This window comes from Zalophus californianus, chromosome 16, assembly GCF_009762305.2.
Source record: "Zalophus californianus isolate mZalCal1 chromosome 16, mZalCal1.pri.v2, whole genome shotgun sequence".
Taxonomy (NCBI): domain Eukaryota; kingdom Metazoa; phylum Chordata; class Mammalia; order Carnivora; family Otariidae; genus Zalophus; species Zalophus californianus.
In genome coordinates this window covers 14,254,792-14,281,260 of record NC_045610.1, presented here as the reverse complement: position 1 = coordinate 14,281,260, position 26,469 = coordinate 14,254,792, and the positions used below count along the sequence as shown (strand labels likewise).

At 50.7% G+C, this 26,469-nt stretch overlaps 1 protein-coding gene and 1 non-coding gene across 7 annotated transcripts in view; both read left to right on the top strand.

The window, feature by feature from the left end:
* The window catches only part of RAP1GAP2 (RAP1 GTPase activating protein 2), a 245,405-nt gene that overhangs the window by 75,263 nt on the left and 143,673 nt on the right, over positions 1–26,469 (top strand). The window contains exon 1 of one of the 6 annotated variants that reach the window (XM_027625989.2): positions 1,082–1,638. The exons of the other annotated variants lie outside the window; for them this stretch is intronic. Coding sequence (XP_027481790.1) covers positions 1,532–1,638 — 107 coding nt within the window. The 5' untranslated portion in view covers positions 1,082–1,531. Of the gene's footprint in view, positions 1–1,081; positions 1,639–26,469 lie in introns of those variants that run through there. 6 annotated transcript variants of the gene reach the window in all.
* Positions 5,350–5,454, top strand: LOC113908428. Its single transcript, XR_003515492.1, has one exon. It is a non-coding gene; the product is annotated as a U6 spliceosomal RNA (small nuclear RNA).

Genomic DNA, 26,469 nt, shown 5'->3' with positions numbered 1-26,469 from the left:
CTCTGGCAGGTCCCCTCCCCTGCCTGATTCTCTGTGCTTGCATGAACACCAGACTATATTAAAAACAAAAACAAAACAACAAAACCCACAACAAGGCAGATTTCCTCAGGGACCCTTATGGCCCCAAAGGGCTGTTTTGGAAGATGGACTAATTGGCTTATTTTAATTCCCTCCAGTCCTCTGCCCAAGTCCCTTCCCTGGGGGAGGAAGAAGCAAAGCCAGTGTGGACGTGGGGGTGGGGGGTGGTGGTGGTGATGATGATGATGATGGTGGTGAGAAGGGGCTAGGCTTCCTGGCAGCAGATGGAAGTGAGGGAGTGGGGCTGCCTATATCAGGGACTCAGCCGCGGCCCCTTCCCTACGAGCTGGCCAGTGATCTTATGTCTTTCGGTTCTGAAGTGAAGATGAAGCTTGCCGTGGGGTATGCAGGAGAAAGTCCGCAGCAATCGGGCGCTAGGTGCTGGTGGGGTGGGGGCGCCCCTTCGTCTCCCTGGCAACCCGGGACGCCAGGCAGAGGTGTAACCTCAGTGAAATTGATCATTGACCCCGAGTTGTGTCAAACTTCCAGGGCAGGGGAAACAAAGGTTAACCGGGGACTGACCCCAGACCAGGTAGGCGCCGATGCTGGAGTAGCCCCCTCCAGCCTCGCAGGACCGCCCCTCCCCGGACTTGGGGAAAGGTAGGAGGTAGCATCCCGCTGAGTCAAAACGCCAGGGAGCCTCAGGCCGGGGAGGGCGGGCGCTCGGCGCGGGGTGCCCTCTCTAACTGCCTGGCCCTGGGCCGGGAGAGATCCCGCGGCGGTGCCGGTGTACGCGGGCAGTTTCGCACAGATTGAGGACGCGCGTTTCGTCTCGGTGCATGTTTTTTCTCCCTGTGTTTTAAAGACAGTGACAGCATTGGAGAAGTATCCCGGCGGGCCGGGCTAGGAGAGCGCGTCAGCCGCCTTTGCCTGGGGAGGGAGCCCGGGGCCCCGCCAGCGGAGGCGGGGGCGGAGGAGCGCAGAGGAGGGGACGGAGAGGGAGAGGCGAGAGAAGGGGGGGGGCGGCGGCTGCCCGCCCGGAGGGGAAGGGAGGGAGCCCGGGAGCCGAGCAGAGGGCGAACGCGGCGCCGAGCCCCCCGGGGCGCTGAGCGCCAGCGGGCCGCCTGAAACGCCCGCAGCCGGGGTGCACGGGCCGGGGCACGGGAGGCGGGGCCGGGGCGGGGTCCCGGCGCGGGCGGCGCGTCGGAGCCCGAGCCCCGGAGCCGCCCGTCCGGGCCGCACCCGGAGCGAGCCTTGGAAATGCCTGCGCTGGGGGAGCGGGCGCCGGCCGCCCGGCGGGCTCCGAGGAGACGCTGAAGGTCGCCGGGAAGTGAGCGCCCGGTCACCTGACCCCCGGGGCGCACCTAGGCGGGGCGGGGCCCATGAGAGGCGGGCGGCCGGGGGCCGGGGCGCAGGGGCTGGGAGCGGGCGGCGCGGAGCGCGCGGAGCCGGGCCGACGGGGGCGCGCTGCGGGCGGGCGAGGGCGCGGCCGGGCACCGCCGGCGGCCTCGCCATGTCCCAGCCCGCGGGAAGGATGCATTGCCGAAAGGCAGGGATCCGCGCCGCGGTGGTGCTCATCGGACTCCTGCACAAATCCCGAAAACAGAATAAAGAGAAAAGGTAAAGCCTGGCAGTGCCGCCTCCCCCTTCCCTCCACTCTCATGCTAAATCCCCGCTTTCTTTGGGATAGACTTTTCCAAAAGGGCCTTTGGCCCCGAGTTGGTTGGGAAAAACCTCCGCTCCACGCGTCGGGGGAGCGACTCAGGAGCATCGCCCGGGACACCGGCTGTTGGGAGAAAGCCGAGGCAGGACTTTGGCTGGGTCGGAGGGTGGCTGGGAGGGCCCTTCGGGATCCATCAGCAACAGAGGGGCACTAAGTGTTTCGTCCCCATACCCATTTGCCCATTTCGTTCCCATTTGCCCATCGCAGCGCCCTTCCTGAAAACTACAGCACGGGTAGCCTTGATCCAACCCGGCTGACAGCCCCTGGCTCAGCCCGAGTGGCCCAATGCGCTGGAGATGCTATTTGCTTCTCTGCAACTTGGCTGAGCCCGCGAGGTGCCCGCCAGGCCGGGATCGGCTTGCCTTGCGCACAGTGTTGGCAGGCAAGGAGCAAGTTTGGAGGTGGCTTGACAGCCCCCTCCCCCCTTCTTTGGATTTTTTTTTTCTCTTTGCATCTTCACCTTTCTTGGGTTTACTCTACTAATTGTCTGCTCCTGGATGTTGGAATTCGTTCTCTCCAGCTATTTCAGAGATACCCTGGATGACCTGTGGGGTAAAGAGGTGGGGGTTTGGGGGTGGCAAAGGAGCTTCTGGGGCAGCTTCCTGGGCTCCAGTCCCTTGCTGCAGGCTTGATGTCCGCAAGACCCAAGGGAGCTGCTCACACAGGCTGGCACACACTCCTCTGCCAGGGTTCCTGAGCCCAAGGCTGCCTAGCAACTGGGGTTCATCAGAGCCAACTGTCCACAGAGATATTGCAAGGATTTGGGGTGACTCCAGGGGCTCTGCTGGATCCTGATTTCCAGAGGAGTTTGGAGTGGTTAGTGCTGTGCTCTGCATTAGACAAGGGCTAAGACAAGGGCAGTGGAGCCAGAGATACCTGGGTGGTGATAGGTGACCCCTGGGCTTGCCCAGAAGCTGGGTGTGCCTGATGGGGGGTGGAGTGGTGGGCAGTGGATTAGAGCACTTTGTGAAGCTGGCATGGGTTCTGTGGTGTGGCTGTCCCCCATCCCTCTTGTCCCCCTTCCTATGATGCAGTCTGATTCGATGTTTCCCATAGCTAAGGTGACTAGCCAGTGAAATGACTTCAGGTGGTTAAGCATGAAATAACATTGAGTCACCTAGTGAGAAGGTTCTTCCCTTTTCAGTTCTCTACTAATGCATGTGATTTCTTCAAGGGGAAAGTTTCAGGTTGGTGCTAGTCTGGCTTTAACACCTTTTTTACACTTGCTAATCTCTCTTTCATAACAAAGAGAAAACAGACCTCTGGGTCTGGGCCTTTAAGTGGGGAACAGTGCCTGCCTACAATTTAGGTTGTATTCGTGCTATTTATTTTTAGGATTCTCTCCTAGTTAGGGTCAGTGGTACTGATTTTCCTCTTTGTGCTGGTGATATAAAACCTCACTTTAAATTAAACGTATTAAGTCACAAGAATGAGTCCATTTAATAGAAATAGTAATAGTACAGATGGTATAGAATGTGGCAGAAAACCTGCAAGTGATGTCGGGAATAGCTGATGCTGGGGACAAACCTGTCTAGCAGTAAAAGCTACCAGCAGGACTCTGGAGCCCAGTGCTCCGGGTCTGGGCCCCATTTCTCCCTAGACTTTGATTCTCTTCCATTCCCTGTCCTTCAGCATTTTATCTGTAGAGGGGGGGGATGACTAAGCCAAACCTCTAAAGTCAGAGGGATAGGGGATGGCTGTTCTGAGACAACCAGCGCCTGTTTTGAGGAATGAGGAGGATGATGTGCTTGATAGACAGGCAGCTGCCTCAGACCAGTTCCTGTTTCTGAGAATAGAGTGTATGGTGGGGTGGAAGGTTCCTGCACAGTCCTGGCTTATCCGTTGACTATGACATGGTAGTATCAATGTAATCTCCCTGAGCCTGTTTCTGTGTCCATACAAAAGGCCGAAGTGAGATATTGTGGGTGAAGATGCATCTGAGAGGTGTGAAGTGCCACGTGAGGGTGAAGGGATTTGGACAGAACTGTTGCCATTCGCCTCTCTATGGGCTTGTGCTCCTGGAAAGCAGGGTAAGATGTCTGGTGTTGACAGCCCGCCCAGGAGGCAACCAGGTGCAGTGAGGCACAGGGAAGGACTGGACAGGGGACAGGGCAGGAAGGGGAAGATGCCCATGGCTCATGGCATCTTGTCCTTCCTCCTGGATGCACTATGCCCTTCCCTGCAATGCAGCCGACATTGAGGCCCTCCCAGCCCCTGCCTTCGTCCTATTCTGCTGTTGCTTTTGTTATCCTGATTGCTTTGGCCACAGACTTAACTTACCCAAGGAGAGAGAGGGATTGATCTCATGTTGGTGCTAAATGACCTTTGCTTTCCTTGCTGTAATCTGGAGTTTCTTTGTCTTTAAGCATCTGAAATGCAGTGCTCACTATTGACCCTTGCCCTGTGGGCACCAGCCATAGGGGTTGGGGGTGGGGTGGATGGGTGGGGGTGGTGGGCTGGAGCAGGCTGCAGCTCCCAGCCTCTCTAATGTGCTCCCCAGAATCCAGGCTGGGTGTTCAGTGTGTTAAGTCTCTGCTTCCTCCCCACCCCCATCATGGCCAACTCAGACCCCTTCTTCATCCTTCCTAGAAGGCCTGAGCCATCCATCGATCTTCCCAGCACCTTTCTTTAATTGACAGGCTTATGCAGATAACACTCCTGGCTGTTGGCCTTAAGGGATGAAGTGGTCCTGTGTGGCTTCGCAGTGGATGGCCCCAGGGTCCTTGTCATCTTCCTGCCCTCCCCGGGCTCCTTAGAAGTATATTGCATATTGGGGGAGGCAGGTGTGCCAGGGAGGCTGGTAATGACACAGGTATCTCAAACGGGCCCAGAACCAGAAGACTGCAGGTCACTGCTGGTAGGTCCTGAGAACTATGCCGAAAGCTCCAGCCACAGTTTGCCTCCTGGAGAAGCGGCTGTGGTGCTCGTCAGCGTTTACTTGACGACTCTGTGTGGGAGTTGTGGGATGACCCGGAGGTTCTGCCTCTTCCTGACCATCTTCCAGTGACTCCACCACCTGGGTTCCTGCAAAAACAATGGTGTGTTTGCAAGGGGGGATTGATTGGAGCATGGTTCCAAGGAGGCACCTGAATGAAGCCTTCCTTGCAGATGGCATTTTGGAGACCACTGTAGTGGGAAGCTCCTTTCAAGTGCTTTGATTTTCAGACCCTGCTTTCTTGTAGTTGTGGCAGATTGGGGCAAGATCCTGAGCACCACCTTGGTCATGGTAGAAGTGGACGGGTGGGTGGGGGGGCATGCTTTCCTCTGAGGTGGAAAACAGGTACTTCTGGTAGGAAGGGTTAAGGCAGAGAAACAATCAAAATATGTATGTTCCAAATGGTGTGGATGAAGTTGTGTGGCCTTGAGAGTGACAATCTGAACTGGAGGGAGGTCGGTTAGCATAACTGAAAAGACATCTACTTCTTACAGGGGGTAGTTATTTTAAGACAACTCCCACCATGCGGTTTGTGAGGAGGAAAATATGAATTCAGTCATTCAGCAAACCCCTCATGGCAGGCTCTGGGGAGGGCAGAAGAGTGAATCTAACGAATCTGATCCCTCTGTTGTGGGGTATAATATCTAGGGGGTTATTAGAAAAAGTTCATCCTGTGCTTGCTTCGGCAGCACATATACTAAAATCGGAACGATACAGAGAAGATTAGCATGGCCCCTGCACAAGAAAAAGTTCATTCCTAGCTTTATTTATTTATTTTTAGACTTTTTATTGTGGAAATTTTCACACATGCACAAAAGTAGCGAGAATAGTGTAATATGATACCCAGTTTGAGCCATTATCAACTCATGGCCAATCTTGTTTCATTTATTTACCAACCCACTCCCCCACAAGATTATTTTGAAGTAAATCCCAGACATGATATCATTTCGTTCTTAAAGATTTCAGTATATATCTTAAAGAATTTTTCTAAGAAAATATTAACACTACCATTATCCCTGAACTAACAGTAATTTCTTAATATATTTAATTAGTGTTCACATTCCCCTAATTGTCTCACAAGTTTTTCAAAAAATTTTTTAAAGATTTTATTTATTTGAGAGAGAGAGAGCACATGTGAGTGTGTGGGGGGGAGGATGGGTGGGGGAGGGGCAAAGGTCGGGGAGAAGCAGGCTGAGCAGGGAGCCCCAGTGTGGGTTCGATCCCAGGACCCCAGGATCTTGACCTGAGCCAAAGGCAGGTGCTTAACCGGCTGAGTCACTCAGGCGCCCCTCAAATTTTTTTTGAGTCAGGATTCAAAAAGTCAGTGTAATTGGTGATATGTCACCTTATGAGTTTTCTCCTCCAACTTTCTTTTTTCATTATAATTTCTTTATTGGAGAAATTTGATCATCTTGGGGAGTTGCCCATATTAAGGATTTTGTGGATGACATCTCCTGGTGTCACCTAACATGTTCTGCAGTCCCCTATGCTACTGTAAGTCGGTATTTAGTTTTAGAGGCTCTATCACATTTGGGTTTGTTTGTTTTTTGAGCAAGACCTTGCATTGGAGTTTATTTGATTGTCTGTTTTTGTGATGTTGGCAATTGATTGATTTGTCCTTGGAGTCTGAGGGCTAGTGTCATAGAGGATACTTGCATTCTGCCATGGGAGAGCATGTGACAAGCCTATGAGCTGGCTGGATCGGGGGCCTGAGCCTGTGGAGTGTGCAGGAATCCTGGCATTCGAGTCCCAGAGCCCCAAGGCTGGAAGGGGCACACGGTGGGAGCTGATCTGCTCCCTGGCCCCGGAGCAGATGGCTGCTTGTTCTCTTCTTTGGAGGTGGCTGGGTCCTGCCCTTTGTGGAAGGGCCTGTTACTTACCCTCTCTTGTCCGATGTTTGAATGCCATCTGGTTGGCTGTCGTTGCTTTAAAGAACAAACGTCTCCCTTTAGCCAGCTTCCCATTTTAAGCCTCACTGAGCACCTGAGAAGTTAGACTCATAGAGTTCAGGGAGAGAATTTGAGGCAGAAATGAGGTTTTTTTGATTCCTTTGGAACCCTGTTTTCATCTCCTCTTTGGTGTCCCTGCTTCTTGTCCTCCTTATCCATTCTTCTCATGGTGGCCAGAGTGGAGCTTTAGAAATTCTAGTAAAATCAAGTCTCTTCACTGTAGAAATCTCTACGTAGGCTTCCCATTATAATTTAAATGAAGTCCAGACTCTGAAGCTGTTCTCTGACTTTACTTCCACTTTGCCTCTCACTCACTGTGGTCATTGTGTTTCTGGTGCAAAGGCCTTTCTGTTTCTGGAACATGCCAACCTTGTTCCTGCCCCAGGCCCTTTACATGTGCTGTTTATGGTGACTTAATTGAGTGGTACTTCCTCATTGTTGGGTGTCAGCTCAGATGTCATCTCTTCTAAAAGGACTCCCCTGGCCATCCAATCTGAGCAGCTCACTCCAGCCGTTATTACTTTACCCTGATTTATTACCTCCATGGCACTTATCATTAACTGATATTATCTGGCTTATGTAGTAAACAATTTACTGACCGTTCCCACCCCTAGAATGTGAGCTAAGAGCAGGGACTTTGCTTTTTTCACTCCTGGGTCCCCCATTGCCCGGAACAGGAGGTGCTTAGTAAATATTTGCTGCATGAATGAATGGGTGCACATGAAACTCACTGACTCCCCAGAAAAAATATGCCCACTGCCTGTTCCCCCGAGGTCCTCTTAATACTACAGTGCCCTCTGCCACAGATTTCAAGATGTCCTTTTCTTGTGTGGGGTTGGGGAATTCTCCCCTTCTCTCTCCTTCGTTCCCCTTTGGAAGAAATCTGGAGAGAAATACAACTGAGGACGTGCACACGTAGAGTGCCATTATTACTTTTTCGACTCCTTTCCTGCCCCTGTGCCTTAGGGAACCTATACATGGTGAGGGTCGGGGCTCAGCCCTGAAGCCGGGGCTGGGCTGCAGTGCTGTCCTGACACTGAGTTCTCAGCTCCCAGGTCCTGGCGCTGCTGTCTGAGAGGCAGAGGCGGGCTCCCTTCATTCATGCCAAAAAGGGGGTAAGTGGGTGTTTGAATTAGTGAACAATTGCCATTAGTGAATATATGTTTTTTTCTAAATGCAGCTTTATCTCTTTGGAACCCGAGATTCACTGATGGCTGGTTAACCAGGATGTTGCCAAATAGAGGGCCTGCCAAACCCACTTGGTTAAACCAGTGAAAATCACTTCTGTGCGGGCGGGGAGGGCTGCTGAAGGGCTCAGGAAATTTCTCCGTCATTTTAAGCAGATGAGACCCTCTTGCCCTCCCTACCCCATGCCCGCCCCACAAACTGAGTTTCTTTGCCTCCTGAATCCATACAAAGTAAATGAGGTAGGCAAGATGATTTCAGGTGGACAAATGCTTTTTATTTTAATTGCTATTTTAAAAAATGAATTCTGGCAAGTGATACTGGTTTTCCATGTATGATGGTTACATAACATTTTTAAAAAGTAAATTTGTTTAAGTAAAAAATTGTGATCAATTTAAAGTGTTAAGAAAAGTAACAGTCAGGTGGTACACGGACTTGGGAAAAAATTGAGAAGGTGATGTGGAAATGTCTGCAGTTTGGGAAGCACTGTTGGAAGGAAGGGGGCACTTTTCTCATACTTTCAAGTAGGCCCCAAACACCAGGGTCCTGGGGCCGTTGAAGGTTGAATGGTTGTAACTAGCCAACATTTTTGAGGCTTACTGTTTGCTAGGCTTGCATACCTGGCTTAATTCTACCGGTTATTATCTTTGTTTTCCAGTAGAGGGACAGAGGCTCAGAGTTTGAGGAGCATGCAGGGGACAGAATCAGAGGTGGAGGGGTGGAGGAACAGGGATCTTAACCCTGGTCTGTTGAGGTCCAGGGGCTGTACTGTTAACTGTTATGTTATTTGGAACCCAGGATAAGCACGTACGCAGTGCCGGGCTTCTGAGAAGTGCCCCATGCGTGCTGCTGCTGCATTTCTCATGAAGGCACGAAGTGCAACAGATCTTGGGGCACAGCTCAGGGAATTTCCACATATGTATCCACCTGTCTAGATACCATCCACATCAAGACATAGAACTTTCCTGAAGCCCAGCAGACTCCTTCTTTCCTCCCCACAGTCCATTTATAATTACTGTGGAGTCAGGCCCGTTGCCTTGTGTGGGGGGCACCTGAAGTAGCCTTGAAACCCGTAATAAAGGAAAGAGCATATTTGGGATTTCTTTCTTTTTTTTTTTTTAAGGAGGCTTCATGCCCAGAGTGGAGCCCAGTGCGGGGCTTGAACTCATAACCCCGAGGCAGATCAGGAGTCAGACACTTAACCGACTGAACCACCTAGGCACCGCTGTGAGTTGGGATTTCTGAGTGGGGAATCCTAGTTCAACCCTGAAGAAGAAGGTGTTGAAGAATCCACACTGATTTCTAGGGGCACATAAGCTTGGTTTCACCTTCCCCTCTCCTTCTAGACACACTCAGTGGGAACCTGGAGCCGATGCTGTGTTTATTCACTGTCCTTGGAGCAAGGGTGGGTTGAAAAATTGTCACTTGCTTTTAAGCTTATCAGTTATGAACACACTGTTTCATGAAGGCTGGAACTCTAGCCAAGTCCTTCCCGGAGCCCTCTGGGGGTGGGCTGACCCTGCCAGGCCTCCGGGTTAGTCGGCTTCTCCAAAGGAGGGAGCAGGCCTGTTGATTAGAGCCTCCCCTCCCCCTTTTCCATGTATTTACTCTAAAGATCTTTACCAACCACTGAATGTGTGGGGCAGAATAAGGAGGCTGTGCGGATGTCTGTTGTCATGAGCACTTCCTCGTGGGGTACAACAACCTGAGACAGCCCCCAGGCAAGGCACACCTCTCACGTGGTTTACAGGACAGAGCCCTATAAGGGTGGAGGCGGGACCTCCCCTCATTCTTCACGCCTGCGTGCTGTAACACCACACTGTCTTGTCTACAGAGTGGGACAGCCATGGTCCGGCGCCTGGGAGTTTGCCAGGTGTCTGAGGCGGAGGTGGGATATGGCCCCTGCACGTTCCTCAAAGCTGCGTGAAGCCTCTGTTCTGTGCCTGACACCCGTATAGGTGCTGGGGCTGCAGCAGGGAACCGCACAGGTGCAAAGCCCTGCTCATTCTCCAGGGGCTTTATTAGGCCCACATGCGTTTTTCCCATTTAAGTTGTTATTTTTAAAAATTGGAAGGTTCCATGTTACCAATGGCTTTTTCAGTCTTGTCTTGAGAAATCAGAAGCTTTGGCAACATTGGCTGGGCCTGCCTTCCTGCATCACATCTAAACCACCACCAGCCGGCTTAGCGTGGGGCTGGTCCCTTTCTGCTCACCAGTGCACCTCACCTGGCCACACCTGGCCATGCCTGTGCCACCTCCCCCACCCCTGAGGGATTGGATGTACAGTGTGGGAAGCAGGAGGCTCAGGGGTGGGGAGCTAGCTCCAGATGGGGCCGGTCCCAACCCTGCATGCCCTTTGGGCTCCCTTGGTTTTGGGGAGGTCCATTGTGATTGGAAATGAGGGTTCCCTCCAGGAGACGGGCTGCAGAGTGGCCACTATTAATTTGCCTTTAGATGTTGCTCCCCACTGTCCTTCCCTAATTACCCCTAAGTAAAATAACAAGTTATGGGAGGAATCCCAAGAGAAGGGACTGGGCTGGGAGCTTGTGTTGGCCCTGCTGTGGGCATGGCACTAGGCTGGCACTTGGAGCTCAGTTGTCCCAGCCTCTGCACCACACTTAACTGTCATCATCTTTGTTTTTCATAGAGGAGAAAGCTGAGGTTCAAATGGAGTGACATTTTCAGTGTCATTCAGCTCGTACAGCAGAGCTGGGATTCCAACCCAAATCTGCCTGATACTCGATGCCTTTTCTTCCATTGCCAAGTTTCGTGGGGACCCCGGCTGAATTACTTGACCTCTTTGTCCTTGACTTTCACTCTCTGAAGTGGATGGTGATGCAGCGCAGGTGTATGAAATGCACACCAGGTGTGAGAAAACGCCTCAAAACATGAAGAACCATGGCACCTGAACACCTTGCCATTATTTTTTAGGAAGAGACTGGACTGGTTTCTTGGGCAGCTGGGCTTCTTTTGAATCCTGGGCCTGAGCTGGGGCGAGGGAGGGGGCAGTGGAACCCAGAGTGTGGCAAAGTCTGATTTACCAGGCTTTCGATAAGCTGAAAGGGCTCCTGGCTCCTGTCTTCACTAATTAGTACAGAAATTTCTGCTTCTCTATGAGAACGGGAAGGTCTGGGCTGGAGCCCAGGTTACCTGTGCCATCTGTATTGTAATAGAACAGTTATTTTAATAAGATTTAATCCGAGATGCAAAGATGGAACCAGTGTGTCATTTGAGAGGTGACTGAAACAGGCTGTCTGAAAACGAGATCTTCAAATGTGCCAGGAAGGGCTTCTGAGTGTGACATCAACAAAGGCCAGTTACTGATAGCTGAGAAGGTCCCCCAAGGGCACAGCCCTGTGGAAGCAGGACACAGCCTGTGGTGCAAGCGATGGGAACGGGGACACCTGGCTTTCACAGCTTAGTTCCTCTGACCCTCCCTCCCCTTTTTCTGGAAAGCGCGCCCATTCATCTCTGCAGGGTTCACCCTGTCTTTCTCCCCCATGAATGCAAATACAGGCAGCAGTCCTGCTTATAAGCGGACTGTGTTCCCAATGTTCATTTGTGCAGTTTCAAGTTTAGGTGCTGGGGCTGCAGCAGGGAACTGTTTGTGGAGCGCCAGATGTGTACCAGGCATGGACAACAGGGTCCAGGAGGGCCTGCCTTAAGCCGCCTGTGCTCCAGAAGGAGAAACCAGACATGTAATGTGAACCCCATCCAGAAGACGAGGGATTCTGGAGAAGAGGTGTAAGGCACTCTGGAGGTCAACAGAAAGAGGGACCACCCAAAGAAGGCTTCCTGGAGTTGGCGGCATTTGAGGTGGGCCATGGAGACTGGACAACGTTTCTGAAGGGGGAGATCGAGTGGGGAAGTACATTCTAGTTAAATGGGACAGGCTAAGCGAAGGAATGGAGGAAGGGAGAGCAGGGGACATGTTCAGAACTCAGTTGGACTGTGGTGTGGATTTCATTTGGGGCAATAGAGGGAAATGAGGCTGTCAGGGTCACTGAGGCCACTTTGTGGTTGGTGTTAAATGCCAAGGAGTGAAGGACAGGTTAGGCTTCTCTGTTCCCTGCCTCCCCCAAACTCACGGGGCACTTTGGTACCCTAGTTGGCATAGAAAAACTGAATTAGTATTACAGTTGAAATAACTTTTATTGTTAATTCTCTTTATGAGGGTTTGGGGCTAGAGGGTCTTGGTGTTGGAGGAGTGGTACCCCGAAAATGACTCTTCTGATTGGCAATTTAGCTAAATGAGTCAGTAATCTTTTGGTTGCAAGAGATAAACCCCAATTCTAATTAACCTAAAGGAAAAGAAAAATTTATTGGTTTAGGTAATTGGATAGTTCAAGGGGGACAGATTCAGGTATGGCTGGATCCAGGGCTTGACTGGTTCTCTCTCCCCATCTCTGAGCTATGCTTTCTTTTGGGTTGGCTTCTTCCTCAGATAGGTTATCCACAAAGAAAGATGATGGCTGTGCCAGGCTTACATTCTGCCAGTTTAGCAACACCAACAGGAAGAGCAAATCTGTTTTCTAGTAATTTTAGCAGGAGTCCCAGGGATGACTCACACCGGGCACAGTGGCTCACGTGCCCATCCCAGAACTTTGGTCAGAGGGATGGGATACGCTGATTAGCTGAGTCTAGGTGTTGTGCCCCCTCCTGGGTTCTAGGATGGAGTCACCTGGACTGAGAAAATAGGAGGGGCAGGTCACCTAGGGACATTTGATGTGTTGCTGTCAGTAGACCAAGGAGTGGAAACTGGCCAGGAAAACCCGGCGGCTGTCCAATCTGCTGGCCCTGGTGGTTTCGTTGGTGTTGGTCTCTGCTCAGTCTTGTCTACTTGGTTGGTGGCTGCAGGTGCTTGTACCCCGCCCCCCCAGATGCAGGGATGCTCCCTTTTGCCTCCGCTGGGTGAGGCGTTCTCTCTTCTTCCCTGATGCAGCCTATTGGATCCCCCAGCCTTATTAAACACAGTCCCTGGGCCCCCTTTTCCCAGCATCCGTTCTGAACATCGAGGCGGTCAGATGTGTGACTGAGTGAAACCTTGTCTGGGAGAATGGTCTGGCCTTGCTCAGGGTTGGCGCTCAGCTTTGGGGTTGAATGATGCTTCCCCACCCTCTTTTGTTGTTGTTCTATAGGACTCATTTGCTCCTCAACCCAGAAAGTCTGGATTCCTTCTATTTAGATTGCCGCTTCCTCTGGCCATCTAGCCGATGGGTACTCTTGGTCGCAAGGTCCTGGCAGACTCTCCTTGATCCATCCCCCTGCTGGAGGCCCAGGCCCAGCAGAGATCTCAGGGGTATGAGAGGTAGGGACCCCTAGATTACAAGGAAATGACTGCAGCAGGGCTGAGGGGCAGCCTGAAGCCTCCTGGAAAACCCAGGGGAAGTAGCACTGTTTGTGATCCTGAATGTACATGGTGTTCAGACTGTGGCCCTCAGTTTCCCTATCTGTGAAATGGGAGTAGAGCTAATGAATGATTTCACTTGTTCTTTAATGGAATTGTTTGTGTAAACAAAACTCTCATTCAGCAGTTCTACTCCTAGGTACAACATATACCCAAAAGAACCAAAAGCAGGGACTCAAACATCTCTGCCCACCTGTGTTTATAGCAATATTATTCAGAACAGCTAAAAGTGGAAACAGCTCAAGTGTCCTTCCGCAGGTGACTGGATGATAAACAAAATGTGATATATCCATACAAAATATTATTCAGCCATACAGTGGAATGGAATTCCAATGCAACGTGGATGAACCTGGAAAACATTATACTAAGTGACGAAGCCAGACACAGAAGGACAGAAATTACTTGATTTCACTTGTACAAGGTACTTAGAATAGGTAAAAGTGTAGAGACAGAAAGTAGAATAGAGTCAACAGAGTTTGGAGGTGGTGGGAAGAGTTATTGTTCAGTGGATCAGAATTTCTTTTGGGGATGATGAAAAGATTCTGGAAATGGGTAGTCGTGATGGTTGCATAATACTGAATGCCACCGAATTGCACACTCACAAATGGCTACCTTTGTAAAAGAAAAACATCTTAAAAACAAACAAACAAACAAACATCTTATTCAGACCCTAATATGTAAAAAAGATAAAAGAGAGTGTTTCTCTGGTTGAAGATGGGGCAGGCAGTTGCGGGTAGCTCTAGTCCAGTCTCCATGAAAACTGGGGCCAGTGTGTCTTAGGGACTCCTGGGAAGCGACGGCCACCCTCCTTTGCAGGCCGTGTTCTGAAGTTGAGGGTTCCCAAGGCCTCTGGCCTGTCCAAGTCCACCCCCCTCCTCCAATGGTCATGTGTTGATGGGAAAGGTCAGCTCAAGGAGAAGGTGCTGGAGAGACCGGACCACCTTGCGTGAGCTCTCATTTTATCCCAGTCTTTTCCGTTCCTGCAGCCGAGGACTCATGGACAGGTGTTTGCCAGTGCCTTATGGGGCTCTCCTTGGAGGCCAAGGGGACTGATGGTGGGTGGGGACTTCTGGGGGCTCAGCTTGGGTTCCAGTAGGAATGTGGGGAGAAGAGTCTTGGCTCTGAGTTGACCTTTGGGCACGGACCAGAGCCTGTGACCACACAATGGAAGGCTTGGGTTTAGTGCCCACAGCACGGATGCCTTTAGTGACCTGCCAGCCAGCCCTGAGATGGGCAGCCGCCACTCCAGCATTTGCTGTTCATGCAGAGCAGGGCTCAGGGGTGGACCTCTCTGCTGTCCCTGACCATTGCACGGGCTTAGAACCTTCCTATGAGCGTTTTCTGGGCTGCTTCTTGCTAATCTGATTTTTTAAAAGAAATGTTTATTATATTTTTAAGATCCATGTTCCTTGAAGAAAATTTGGAAAACACAGAAAAGTACAAAGACTAAAATAAAAATCATCTGCAATCCCAGATGGGGGATTGCAGAGATAACTACTATTAACATTTAATATATTTTCTTCTGGTCTTTTTTTCCCTCTAGATGTATACCCTCCCACACAGTGTATTTACATCTGCATCTACATCTATTTCTTTATATTATAACAAAATTGGGATTATATTTTATTTTTATTTATTTTTGTTTTTTAAAGATTTTATTTTTATTTATTTGACAGAGAGACACAGTGAGAGAGGGAACAGAAGCAGGGGGAGGGACAGAGGGAGAAGCAGGCTTCCCGGGGAGCAGGGAGCCCGATGCGGGACTTGATCCCAGGACCCTGGGACCATGACCTGAGCCGAAGGTAGACGCTTAACCCACTGAGCCACCCAGGTGCCCTGGGATTATATTTTAGATACAGTGTATTAGGACTCTTGGGGGCAAGTGACAGAAGCCCAGGTTGAATTAATCAAACAAAATAGGGGGAGTTTTTGACTATCATAACCCATCTATAGAAAGGGCTGGGCCTCAGGAAGAGCTAGATCCAGGACCTTGAGCAGTCCCTTTTCTTCTCTGTCTCTTGTGTCTGTGTCTCTGTTTGTGTTGGCTTCATTCTCTTGGGTCATCTCTACATATGATGTTGAAACCATGGTTATAGAACACTGTGGGCTTAACATTTTAACCCTTTTGCCTCCAGAGAGGGGAACAAAATCTCCTTTCTACAAGCTCCACTTGGACAAACCCCAAGGAGTTCTGATTGGCTTGGATCACATGCCCATCTCTGCATTAATCTATGTATGCGGGTGGGGGTGGGGATTTATGATTGGCCCAGTCTGAGTTGGGCCCATTCCTATGGCCGGGTGTGGGTATTGTGACTGTAAGCGTCCTTTCCACTGGGAGAGAGCAGATCTCTGAAGCAAAGGTGGGGAGTTTCATTATCAGATGAAGGGGTAAAAGTGAGTTGGGCAGGCAGAAACCAGAGGCAAAAGTTGCTTTGGCGTTGGTTCCAGCCGTGGGGGGCTGGCACAGTGTTTTGAGTGGCCACGTGGGCCCTCCTTCTCCTAGCAATTTAATGAAAGGCGAATTGATACCATCCCATGAGCAGTACAGTTTGGCAACACTTAGCACCATTATGCATGCATATATCCCCTTTGCCCAGGAGATCCACCTTTGAGAATTTATCCAGCACCTATATTTCCACACGTGTGGAGTGGTATTGTATAAGGTCATTCAGTGCAATATTACTTGAAATAGCAAAACATTGGAAACGACCAAATGCCTAGCGATAGAGAACTGGGCACTTAGATTATTTCAATTTCGTGCCCTGGACGGCTGCGTTATTTAAAAAAAGAGTAGTGCCGTTGTCTCTGGAGCAAGATAAAGTTCTCCCAAGATATTCAGAGTAGAGAAAGCAAGGTGCAGCATGGAATGTACAGTGGACTATTTTTTGTATAAAAAGGGAAAATAGGACTCCATCTTTGTATTGGCTTACGTTTGCATAAAGAAACTGCAGAAGGGTCTGTAGAAAGCATTTCATCGGCTGGAGGGTGGAGAGCTAGGCGGGTTGGGACAAGGATAGGACAACGCCTTTCACCATATACCTTCTAAGAAATTTTTGCTTTTGAACTGCATTAATGCATTCTTCAAAAACCAACAGATCAGTTTCCTTTTGGGGTGATAAACAAGTTCCGGAACCACAACCTCTGTGGTGGTAATAGTTGCACAACACTGAATTGTATACTTTAGAATGGTCAAGATTGGAAGTTTTGCGTATGTTTTACCACAATTTTAAGAGTAAAAACAAAAGTCAACAGGCTACAAAAAGAGTGGGGGGAAAAAAAAAAACCCAGAAAAACCTCACAGAGTGTGAGCTCCGAACTCAGGTAGCCTGGGTTCAAATCCTGCCTTTGCTACTCTGTAGCTCTAGTACTGTGGATAAATTGCTTACTTTCTCAGAGAAACAGTTTAGTCATTTGTGAAGTGTGGATAATTAAAGAATCTGTATTCTGAGGGTTGAATGAGAAGTTCGGGATGAAGTGTGGTGCCTGGGAATGGTGGGCCTCCCTGTGAGTGAGCTCTGGAGGAAGGGCAGGATGACCGCAGGAGCCTTACCAGCTCCCCTCTCACTAGCTGGGACATTTGCATTTTAATGGAGACTCTTGAAGACTGAAAACCTTCTAGACTCCAAGGGAGGAATGGTTGGAATTTCAGAAAAATTTATAGCTCCTGTCTGGGGAAAATGAGGTCTTTTCATTTCCTGGGGAGAGTTTAACTTTTACCTTGTCCTCCCAGCCACCCCAAGTGGTTGGGTTGGAAGCTGGAGAACAAATGAGCTGCCAGGGAAAGGGGGCGAGCTGGGAGAAGGGACAAAGGACAGCCCCGCATCAGCCCCGGACTAGGTGAGGGGTCCACGCTTGAAGGTTTGAAACTGAAGAAAATGAGGCCAGCTGATATAGGAAAGATGTTAGGGTTTGGAGCCGATGGCCAAGAAAGAATTCTTGAGATGTCTTTGATGCAAAAAGGTGGTTTTATTAAAGCCCGCGGACAGGACCGGTGGGCAGAAGGAGCTGCAGTGGGGTCCTGAGGACTGGTTCGCTGTATACTTTCAAGTTGGGAGGGGGTTAGGGATGGTGTAAGCCTTCCAGGTATTTTGGAAACAGGGTTGCCAGGACCCTGAGGGGGCTAGTGAGCTATTGTTGGGAAAAGGTCATTTATTACTGTTTAGTAAACCGTCAGTCATGAGACCCTTCAGATGTATATCGGTGGGTCCTATGCTTGGGGGATGATTGCCAACATGTGTCTTGGGGTGGGGGGTAGAGATAAAGGAAGTTTCCAAAGGAATTTTGATATGTTAAAGTAGACTTACAGGATCCTGGAGGGTTGGGCTGAGATTGCCTTTTGCCCTTAACAAAGTATCAGCATCAAGGCAGCTGAGTCCCTAAGAGGGTCAGTCACTCTGCCTGTTTCAAGGACTTGTCAGTGAGCTCTGGGCAGTAAGGAAATTGAATAATTTTTCTTCTGCCTTTGTTTCCCACATCAGTAGCCGTTGCAAACCAGTGAGCTCCAACCTCCCTCAGCCCCGTATCCACCTGCAGCTGCCGCAGAGCTTCCGGAAGACCTCCTCTGGCTTTGCTCCCCACCATGCCCCCCCCCCCCCCCCGCTGCCTTTCTGCCCTCTGATTAGTCTTTGACACAGCTCAATCCTCCCCCCTTCCGTCTCCATTTTGCTGGTGAAAGCTCACCGTCCTGCTTTCCCCCTGTCTCCTGGCAAGCCCCCCCTCCTCAGACTCCCCGCGGTGTGCCCAGGCTGCTTCCTCTTCTCTGTCTCCCTCAGTGGCGCCCCCCTTGGTGTCTGGAAGGCATTCCAGATGTGGCAGGTGCACAGTGAAATTCCTGCTCTCTGACACCCTACTCATCCCTCCTGTGGCCTTCCCCAGCTGTCTTTTAGGCCCAACTCTTGGAGTCACCCTTGACTTCTCTGTATTGTTCTCATTCCCCACATCCAGTCTGTCAGCAAATCCTGCTGGCTGTACCTTCATCCCTGTCCAGAGTCGGATCACTTCCCATCATCTCCGTAACCATCAGTGCAGTCCAGCCCGTCCGTAGCTCTATCCCTGGGCGATCGAGGCGACTTTTTAGCTGGCCTTCCCGCTGCCATGCTTTGCGCCCCCACCCCCTACAGTTCTCAACACTCCAGTTGGGATGATCCTTTAAACCTATAAGTCAGGTCACATCTCTGTTCTGCTCACAACTCTGCCTTCTGTGGCTTCCTGTTTCCTCATGGTGGAAGCCAGCGTTCTTACCACAGTCACGGGCTCCCTGCGATTTCTCTGGCCTCAGCTCCTGTTCTTTACTCTTTGTTCTCTCTGCGCTGGCCACATGGGCCTCTTTGCTGTTCCTCGACCAACTAAGGTATGCTTTTACTTCAGGGCCTTTGTGCTTGCTGTTCCTTCTCCCTGGACTGCTTTTCCCCAGACACCCTCACCCCTTGCTTCCTCGCTTCCTTCGGGTCTTCTCTCAGATGTCATCTCATTGAGGTTTTCTCTAATGACCCCAGTTAAATTTGCAAACTGTTCTGTGCTTTGTTTTTCTTCCTAGCATTTGTCATCACTTGATATGCCTCTTATTTTAACTTTTTACATTCTTAGGTGTTTATTATCTCTTCCCTCCATTAGAATATGAACTCCATGAGGGCAGAGCTTTTTGTCTGTTTTGCTCACTGTTCTCTCTCCATTGCCTAGAACAGTGCCTGGTACGTAGAAGATGCTCAATAAGAATGGAGTGAATGAACGAAAGAAATTTGGTTTTCATAGTGAGGGCAGTAGGATTACATTTCAAGGCTTTATGTAGCGAGCTCATATGATCAGATTTACATTTGGAAGGGTCACTCGAGCTCCTGGGGAGAAGTTGTTTGAGTGGGACAAGAGTAGGATTGTGGAGATTGGTTAGGGAGATGTCCTAACCAGTGGCTTTGAGATGATGGTGGAGGGGGATGGAGGGACATTGATGCACCTGGGAGAAATGCGGGCAGAATGAAAGGATCGTAGATTGTTAGAGCTGCGCTTCTCAAACTTTATTGTGTGTGCAGGTCACTTGGTCATCTTGTCAAAATGCAGATTCCCATTGGTGGTTCTGGGGTGGGCCTGAGAGACTGCATTTAGACCAGCTTCCAGGTGATGCACCTTGAGTAGTAGGGGATGGATGTCAGGCCTAAGGCAGGAGGAAGAGTCAGAAGTGCTCAGTGCCTTTATTTGGGAGACAGAACTTGGGAGGAGAAACTGGTGGGGGGAAATGATGTTACTTCTGGGCATGCAGATTTTGAGACGCCATGAGACCCCAAGTGGAGACGTTCAGGTTGGCAGTGGGGTCTGAAGCTCACAGGAGAGGCCTGAGCAGGAGACAGATAATGGGGAGTCCTCACAGGAATGGCAAAGGCGGCCCCTGTATGGGTGAGACTGAGTGGGGAGAGGCTATATCAAGGGGGGTCAGGGCTACAGGAACCCCTACTCTCTGGAAGTCATATTATTGCCATGAAAGATCGATTGCATGAAAGATCCAGGGCATTGGTTAAGATACCTCATGGGATGTGGGGCAGATGTTTTCTTCCCTAGATTCATTCAGTACTGTTCTGACCTTGAGGGTTTAATAGCTTCTCAAAGAAAATGAGCAGGAGCCTTTTGCCCGAAGGCAGCGGCCAGCCTAGGGCAGGTGAGGGAAGCCACACAGCTCTGGTTCTCAAGGGGGAGGCGGGACATCCTCCAGTTCTGCCTGTCCTGGAACATTTGGGTGTCCTGCTGCCTTGGAGCCCCATTGTGGACTCAGGCGAACCTGGTCTCAGATCCCACTTAGCTGGGCTAACTTGGGCAAGGCACTTTACCTCTCTGGACCTTGGTTTCCTCATCTGAATGATGGGGTAATAATAGTGGTGGTTGTGAGGGTCAGTGAGACGTATATAACATGCTGAGCCTGGAGGCCTATAAGGCTGGACTAATTCTCTCCAGAGGATGTGTGCAGTCAGGATGGGCACTGGCCTTGCCCACTCCCTCCCTCCCTGCCCCTCTGCAAGCGCCTGACGTGGCCCCACATCCAAACGCTTCTTGCACTGATGGTCCTGCTTCCTTCTCCATCCATCTCCTTGGCTTGAGCTCTCTCTCCACCCCCCGCCTCCCTGCCGTTTAGATCAGTCCCCACCATCTCTCTTGCTGTGAATCACACCCCTGCTGGTGCCCATGCATTCAAGCTGGTCTCTTATCCACTTACTTTTCCCTTCTGAGCCTGACTGTAAACTTCCTGGGGGGTATTGTCCATCTGTCTGTCCATGTCCGCCATTGCACTTTGGTGCTGAGGATCCATCGGGTTGAGGCAGGCCCGATCCCTGCCGTAACGGAGCTCTTAGTCCGGTGGGGAAGACGGGCATCCAGCAGGTCATGGCAGTGGAGGGGCTGGGTGCTGTGACACGGGATGGTGTGCTGCGGTAGCAGAGAGCACAGGGCCCTGACCCAGGCTGGGCACACCATCTCAAGGAAGGGACATTCTGGCAGGGACAGGTGGACAAAGTCTGGAGAGGGAGTGTGGGCAAGGAGGAAGGTCTGGACGTGTGAGCGAGAGGTGGCCCAGGGGATGAGGAGACAGGTTTTGTGGGCTGGGGGACCCAGGTGAGGAGAGGAAACGAGGGGATGAGATGAGGCTGGATGGGCCCAAGACAAGGGGCCCTTGAGGGCGTGTTGAGGAGTTGGGTTTGGTCCTAATGGTTGAGGCGAGCCAGTGAAAGGAGACTGTGCCATCATTACTTTGCACGGAGTTTACACTTTCATTTTCTTTTGCGCTAGTTCCACATGAAACTTACCATTTTAGCCATTTTAATGTGTGCAGTTTGGTGGCATTAATTACATTCATGGTGTTGTGCAACCACCATCACCGTCCTTCTCTGGAACTCTCTCGTCACCAGACAGAAACTGTGTCCTCAGGAGCAGTCACTCCCATTTCCCTCCACCACCCTAATCAACCACCAGTCAGCTTTCTGTCTCTGGATTTGCCTATCTGGACATTTCATTTAAACGGAATCATAGAGTATGTGGTCTTTCGCGACTGGCTTCTGTCACTTGCTGTAATGTTTTCAAGATTCATCCGTGTTACAGGCTGTGTCGGCACATCATTCCCTTTGAAGGCTGAATAATATTTGTGTGGACGGACCATAGTTTATTGCTCTGATCGTCTGTTGATGGACATTCGGGTTATTTCCACCTTTTGGCTGTTGTAAATAATGTTGCTGTGAGCATTCATGTACAAGGTTTTGTTTGAACATGTGTTTTTAGTTCTTTTGGGTATATTCCTAGGAGCGGAATTGCTGGGTCATGTGATAATTCTATGTTTAACTTTTGGAAGTTAGGCTGTCTGTTGTTTTCCAAAGAGGCTGCACTTAAAAAAAAATTATGGTTATCCTGGTGGGTGTGATTAGCTTTTCGCTTTAGAAAGATCCCTGTGTCTGCTCCCTGGAGAATAGATGGAGGAGTGCAGTGGGCGGAGATGGGTTGGGATGGGGGTGCCGTTGTTCAGGTGAGAGATTGATAGGTAACAGGGAGACAGTGGAGTGGAGGAAATAGAACCAATTTGGGAGGTGGTGAGGACTTGGTGATGCATTGGAGGCCTTGGGTGGGCAAGAGGGGGTTCAAGCATGACTTAGTCACCTCATATCCCTGGAGGCTGGCACAGAGTGGGTGCTTTATAAATACTCACTGAGCACCAGGTTCCCGAAGGGGAGAAGTGGGGCCTTTGAAGCTCTTTGTGCTCTTACCGGGGGCTTTTCCCATGACTGCTCCTGATAGTGTCCTTGGTCTCGGAGGGAAGGGGTGAAGAGAGGTCTCGACAACCCCTCTTGTGAGGGAGGTGTGGGGTTACAGAGCCCCCTGCTCTGGACCACCTCCATCGTCTCTTCATTTCAGGGTCTCCTGCCTCAGGAGACCGTGTGGGGGGAGAGGCGGGGCGCTGGAGACAATGGCCCTTCTGGGGAGGGTCTGAGCCTGTGGGGGCAGTCGAGGGCTGGCCTGGCCGCTCTGAGGACACCGAGCCGTTTCTGGGGCACTTCTGTGTATGGGTCACGCCACCTGAAACTGCTCCTCCAGGGACACCCAGGGAGAGCTCAGAGGGCTCGGGAGGACCCAGAAAGACCTGGCCCAGGCCTTCTTGTGGTGCTCGTGGATGTTCCTGCCACAGGCCCCGGCTCTGGGTGCCCCCCGACCTGCTGGGGCTTCTCCAGCTCTGCGGCCTTTTAACTGATGGATTTTGGCCTAGATGGGGAGGGAAGTGTCTTTGGATTGAAAAGCTTGCAAAAGCTTCCATTTTCTCTCTTTCTCCTCTGTCCACACTGTCTTTTTTCTCTTTTCTCCCTTTTCATCCTCTGCCCGGTTCCCTTGCCCCTCCCTCCCATCCCTGTTCTGTAAATCTGTAAAACAAACACACTTAAAAAAAAAAAAATCTCATTCATCTATTGCATCTGCAGCTCCGAGCCGGATAAAGCTGCTGCCTCCCTTGGGAGTTGGCTTTTGCGCTTTGGGCAATAGTCAGCTCTGTGCAGCCTGGGGCTGTTGGTGGAGAATCCCAGGCCACTGCCATGCAGCCTGGGGCCCTGTCAGCCAGGCCTCAGAGGCTCTGACCCAGATAGATGGGTGGGTGGCCATTTGCTCACCCTCTGGTCCAGAGAGGGACCCCGAAAGGACAGGCAGGGGACCAGAGACCTGAGCTAGCCTTTGAGCAGTAGCAAATAGACGGGCTACGGCAGTGACCCCTGGTCTGTGTGGACTGCGGGCTCCTCTGCCTGCTCTCGTCTCTTCAGGGAGAGCATGGGGCCCCGAGGGAGGATTTGCTGGGGGCCACCTCCTCCTGATGGCTTGTTGTGTGTTCCTGGCTTAAGCAGACCCAGGTGAACCTTGCAGCAACACCAGGTGCTACCCTAACAAGCACATGGCCCATGTCCTTTGCTCGGCCAGACAGTAACTTATTGTTCAGCGCTGTTGGAGGTGTGGGGGGTATGTAAGGAGTGCAGGGTGTTGTCCTCAGAAGCTTGGAGTTTGCACCCTGCTCACATGGTAGGACCCTGACTGAGCTGGGAAGATGACAGTCAGCGAGTTCCAGGCTTTGCTGCGGGAAGGGAGAGGTGGCAGGGGGCAGAGGGGCTGCTGCTCGCTGTCTTTGCTTTCGTTCTTTCCTTCGCTGGCCTGCTCTTTCACTCCCTGCAGAAACAGGATGGCTCGGGCCATGGACTTGCATTTGAGTTCTGGTCCCTCCAGGGACTAGCTGTGTGGCCTGAGCGTTAGCCGACTCATGGGTGTAGAAGATGCAAACATCCCTCCTTGTCCCGATCATCTTCCAGAATTGTGCTTGGCAGAGAAGGTGATAAGAAACGTTCTCAGTGCCATTTGTTATACGAGGCAAAGTCTTAGTATTAACAGTGTTTGCAGGCCTACAGTGAAGGAGCGTGGCCACGTGAACCCCACGGGCTGTTCAGAGATGGCTGACATGGCTCCTGCCCTCAGGGCGCGAACCACCTGGCCTGCAACTAGACACATTTCACGGAGGATCTGGCTGGAAGGTTCTCGTCATGTTTTCTTACGGGGCACTGACCCAGCATGGCCCTCACGCTCTTCAGTTCACTCAGCGAATAGTTACGTAGTGACTACAGGTGCCAGGTGCTGTGGAGGTCAGCCAGCAAGGGCCCAGGCGCCCCACCGAGTCTTGAAGCTGTGACCTGCTCCTCTAGCAGGAGGCTGTGTGTCCCCTGCATCCAAGTCCGGAGGCTTCAGCAGTGCTCATTCACTGGATGATCTTTGGGGCTGGCTTCCTTTCACTGTTTGGTTCGGCCAGCTGGGGCAGCGAGTAGATCTGGGAGGGGGCCACGGAGGCCCTGGGCAGGGACCCTTAATTTTCGGTGGCCCCAGCTGCCTGTCGAGGCCGACTTCATGCCTCCTGGGGAGAATAATGCCATTTTTGTGCACAGACCCTTCCAGCGTTATTGACATTGATGCATCATCTTGTCACTAAGTGACCAGGGCAGCAGGAGGGCTAGGATAGCAGCCTTTCTCAGCCCCAATTCCCTGTGGCAGGTGCTGGGTCTGCTCCCTGAGGCCTCACGTGCCCTTGTTTGATGGGTTGCAGGAAGCAGACGTGGCAGGCCCTTCCCCTCACCCAGTACACTTCATTAGATGCCTCTGGATTCTTTGAATCCCCCCCCCATGAATATGTATTGATATTTATAATAAAAATGTAAAATTCGGAAATAGAATGACGGTCCCTCACTCGGTGATGTCCTTTGAAACAATCCAGGATAGGTTATTTGTATTTAAAAGATACTTCTGTAGGGATTTAGCAAATGAAAAATAACTTTCTTTTAAAAAACCAAAAAAAAAAAAAAAACCAACCAAAATAACTCACGTCAGGCTCTTTTCCCAAGCAGCACAGCTTTTGGAATCTGGTTTGTCTAGGAACCAGCCTTCAAGGATCTGGAACTACCCTTTTCCCAGCAGAGAGTTTAACGGCTGATCCGACTGCCTGAGCTGCCAGAGCTCCCAGACACCAGGGCTGCCATGGTGGGGGGGCCATTTAGAACTTGCCACCCACCAATGAAGCTTTCAGAGATTGGTAATAACATTATTAATGGAAAAGACCATATATATTTACCCTGACATTCTACGGTCGGTCTCCACTGAGACTCCATAGTGTGAACCAGTGATGAAACTCTCTAACTGACATGTTACTAATAACATATTCAGAAGAGGCAAGACTTAAGAGGCAGAGTGGGGAGTGGAGCGGAGTGACGGCTGACTAGGGAGGGCGATTCACTCTGTGACAGCTGGGGTCACCCCCATGCCTGCAGACGGGTAGTTTCGTAGCATCTATGGTTTAACACACGCCTGTGCTGGCCATGAGGAGGTGGGGCTCCTTCTCTCCGACGGTTTACTAGGATTTCTGCCAAGACTTGGGGCCACTTAGGTAGCAGTGTATCCTTACATTAGCATCATTTTTTGGGTTCAATTCAATAGTCAAGGTTTCCTTGCCATGACTGTGTAAGAATCACTTATTGTTGAGCCAAGGAGGGCACTATAATTATGTTTCCTTTTTTTTTTCCTAAGAGAGGGAGGCAGAAAGAGAGAGAGAGAGAATCTCAAGCAGGCTCCATGCCCAGCTTGGGCCCTCATGACCCTGAGATCATGACCTGAGCTAAAATCAAGAGTCAGACGTTTAACTGATTGAGCCACCCCGGCGCCCCTGCTTCCTTTCTTGAATAAGCTTTTATTTTTCCTGGAGTTAATAATTAACTCATGTTCCCTCCATTAGCATAGTTTTCTATGTACTTATCTTTATTTTTCTGTTTTACCATTTTTATTTATTCTGTCAAAATTCCTTGAACAGTTTTTTTCTACCAAAAGTTTGCACCTATTAGATATCCTGTCAGTTCCATTCTTTTCATCATGAGACCTCACTTCCAGAGCCCTCTATCCCTTACTGCTCCTGTTATGGTAAAACACCAACCATTTTATTATGTGCAAATTCTGTGGGTTAGTATTTCAGGTAGGGCACGTTGGAGATGGGTGGCTTTTCTCTACTTCGCAGTGTCTGAGACCTCATCCTGGATGGCTCACATGGCTGGAGGTGGCTGGGGTGCTCAGCTGGGGTCATACGTGTGGGGTCTTGGTTCTGGCTGGGTTCCTAGGTCCTTCTCTTGTCGCATCTGCTGGGGCTGAAATGTCCAAGATGGTTTCTTCACTCAGATGGTCTGGGATGGATGTCTGGAATGTCTGGAAGCTGGCTGGTATCTGCATCAGTCTCCATGTGACTGGCCATAGGACGGTAGGCTCCGCAGAGCTGGACTTCTTACATGCTGGCTGTTTTCCCTGGAGCAAATGTTCCCAGAGATCGAGGTGGAAGCTTCGAGGGTTCCAGTGACTCAGGCCTGGAAGTTAAGTAGTGTTATTTCTGTCCCCTTCTGTTGGTCCACATTGAGTCACAGGGCCAGCCAGATTCAAGGCAAGGGGAGGTACAGGGGCATCAATACCAAGAGAAACGCTCGTCGGGAAACCAGCTTCGGAGACTAGCTACCACATCTCCTGTCTTTCTCTGCTACTTCTTCCTGGCACTGTTTTGGGGCAGGTATTGGATCCTCTGGTGTTTTTGTCTTTTCTTTTTCATTTTCCACATCTTTGTCTTTTTGTTCTACTTTTTGGGAGACTTCTTCAACTTCCTCAAAGTCGTCCCATCATATTTTTATTTTCTAAGATCTCTTTCTTTGCTGATCATTCCATTTTTTATAGCATTCTCTCC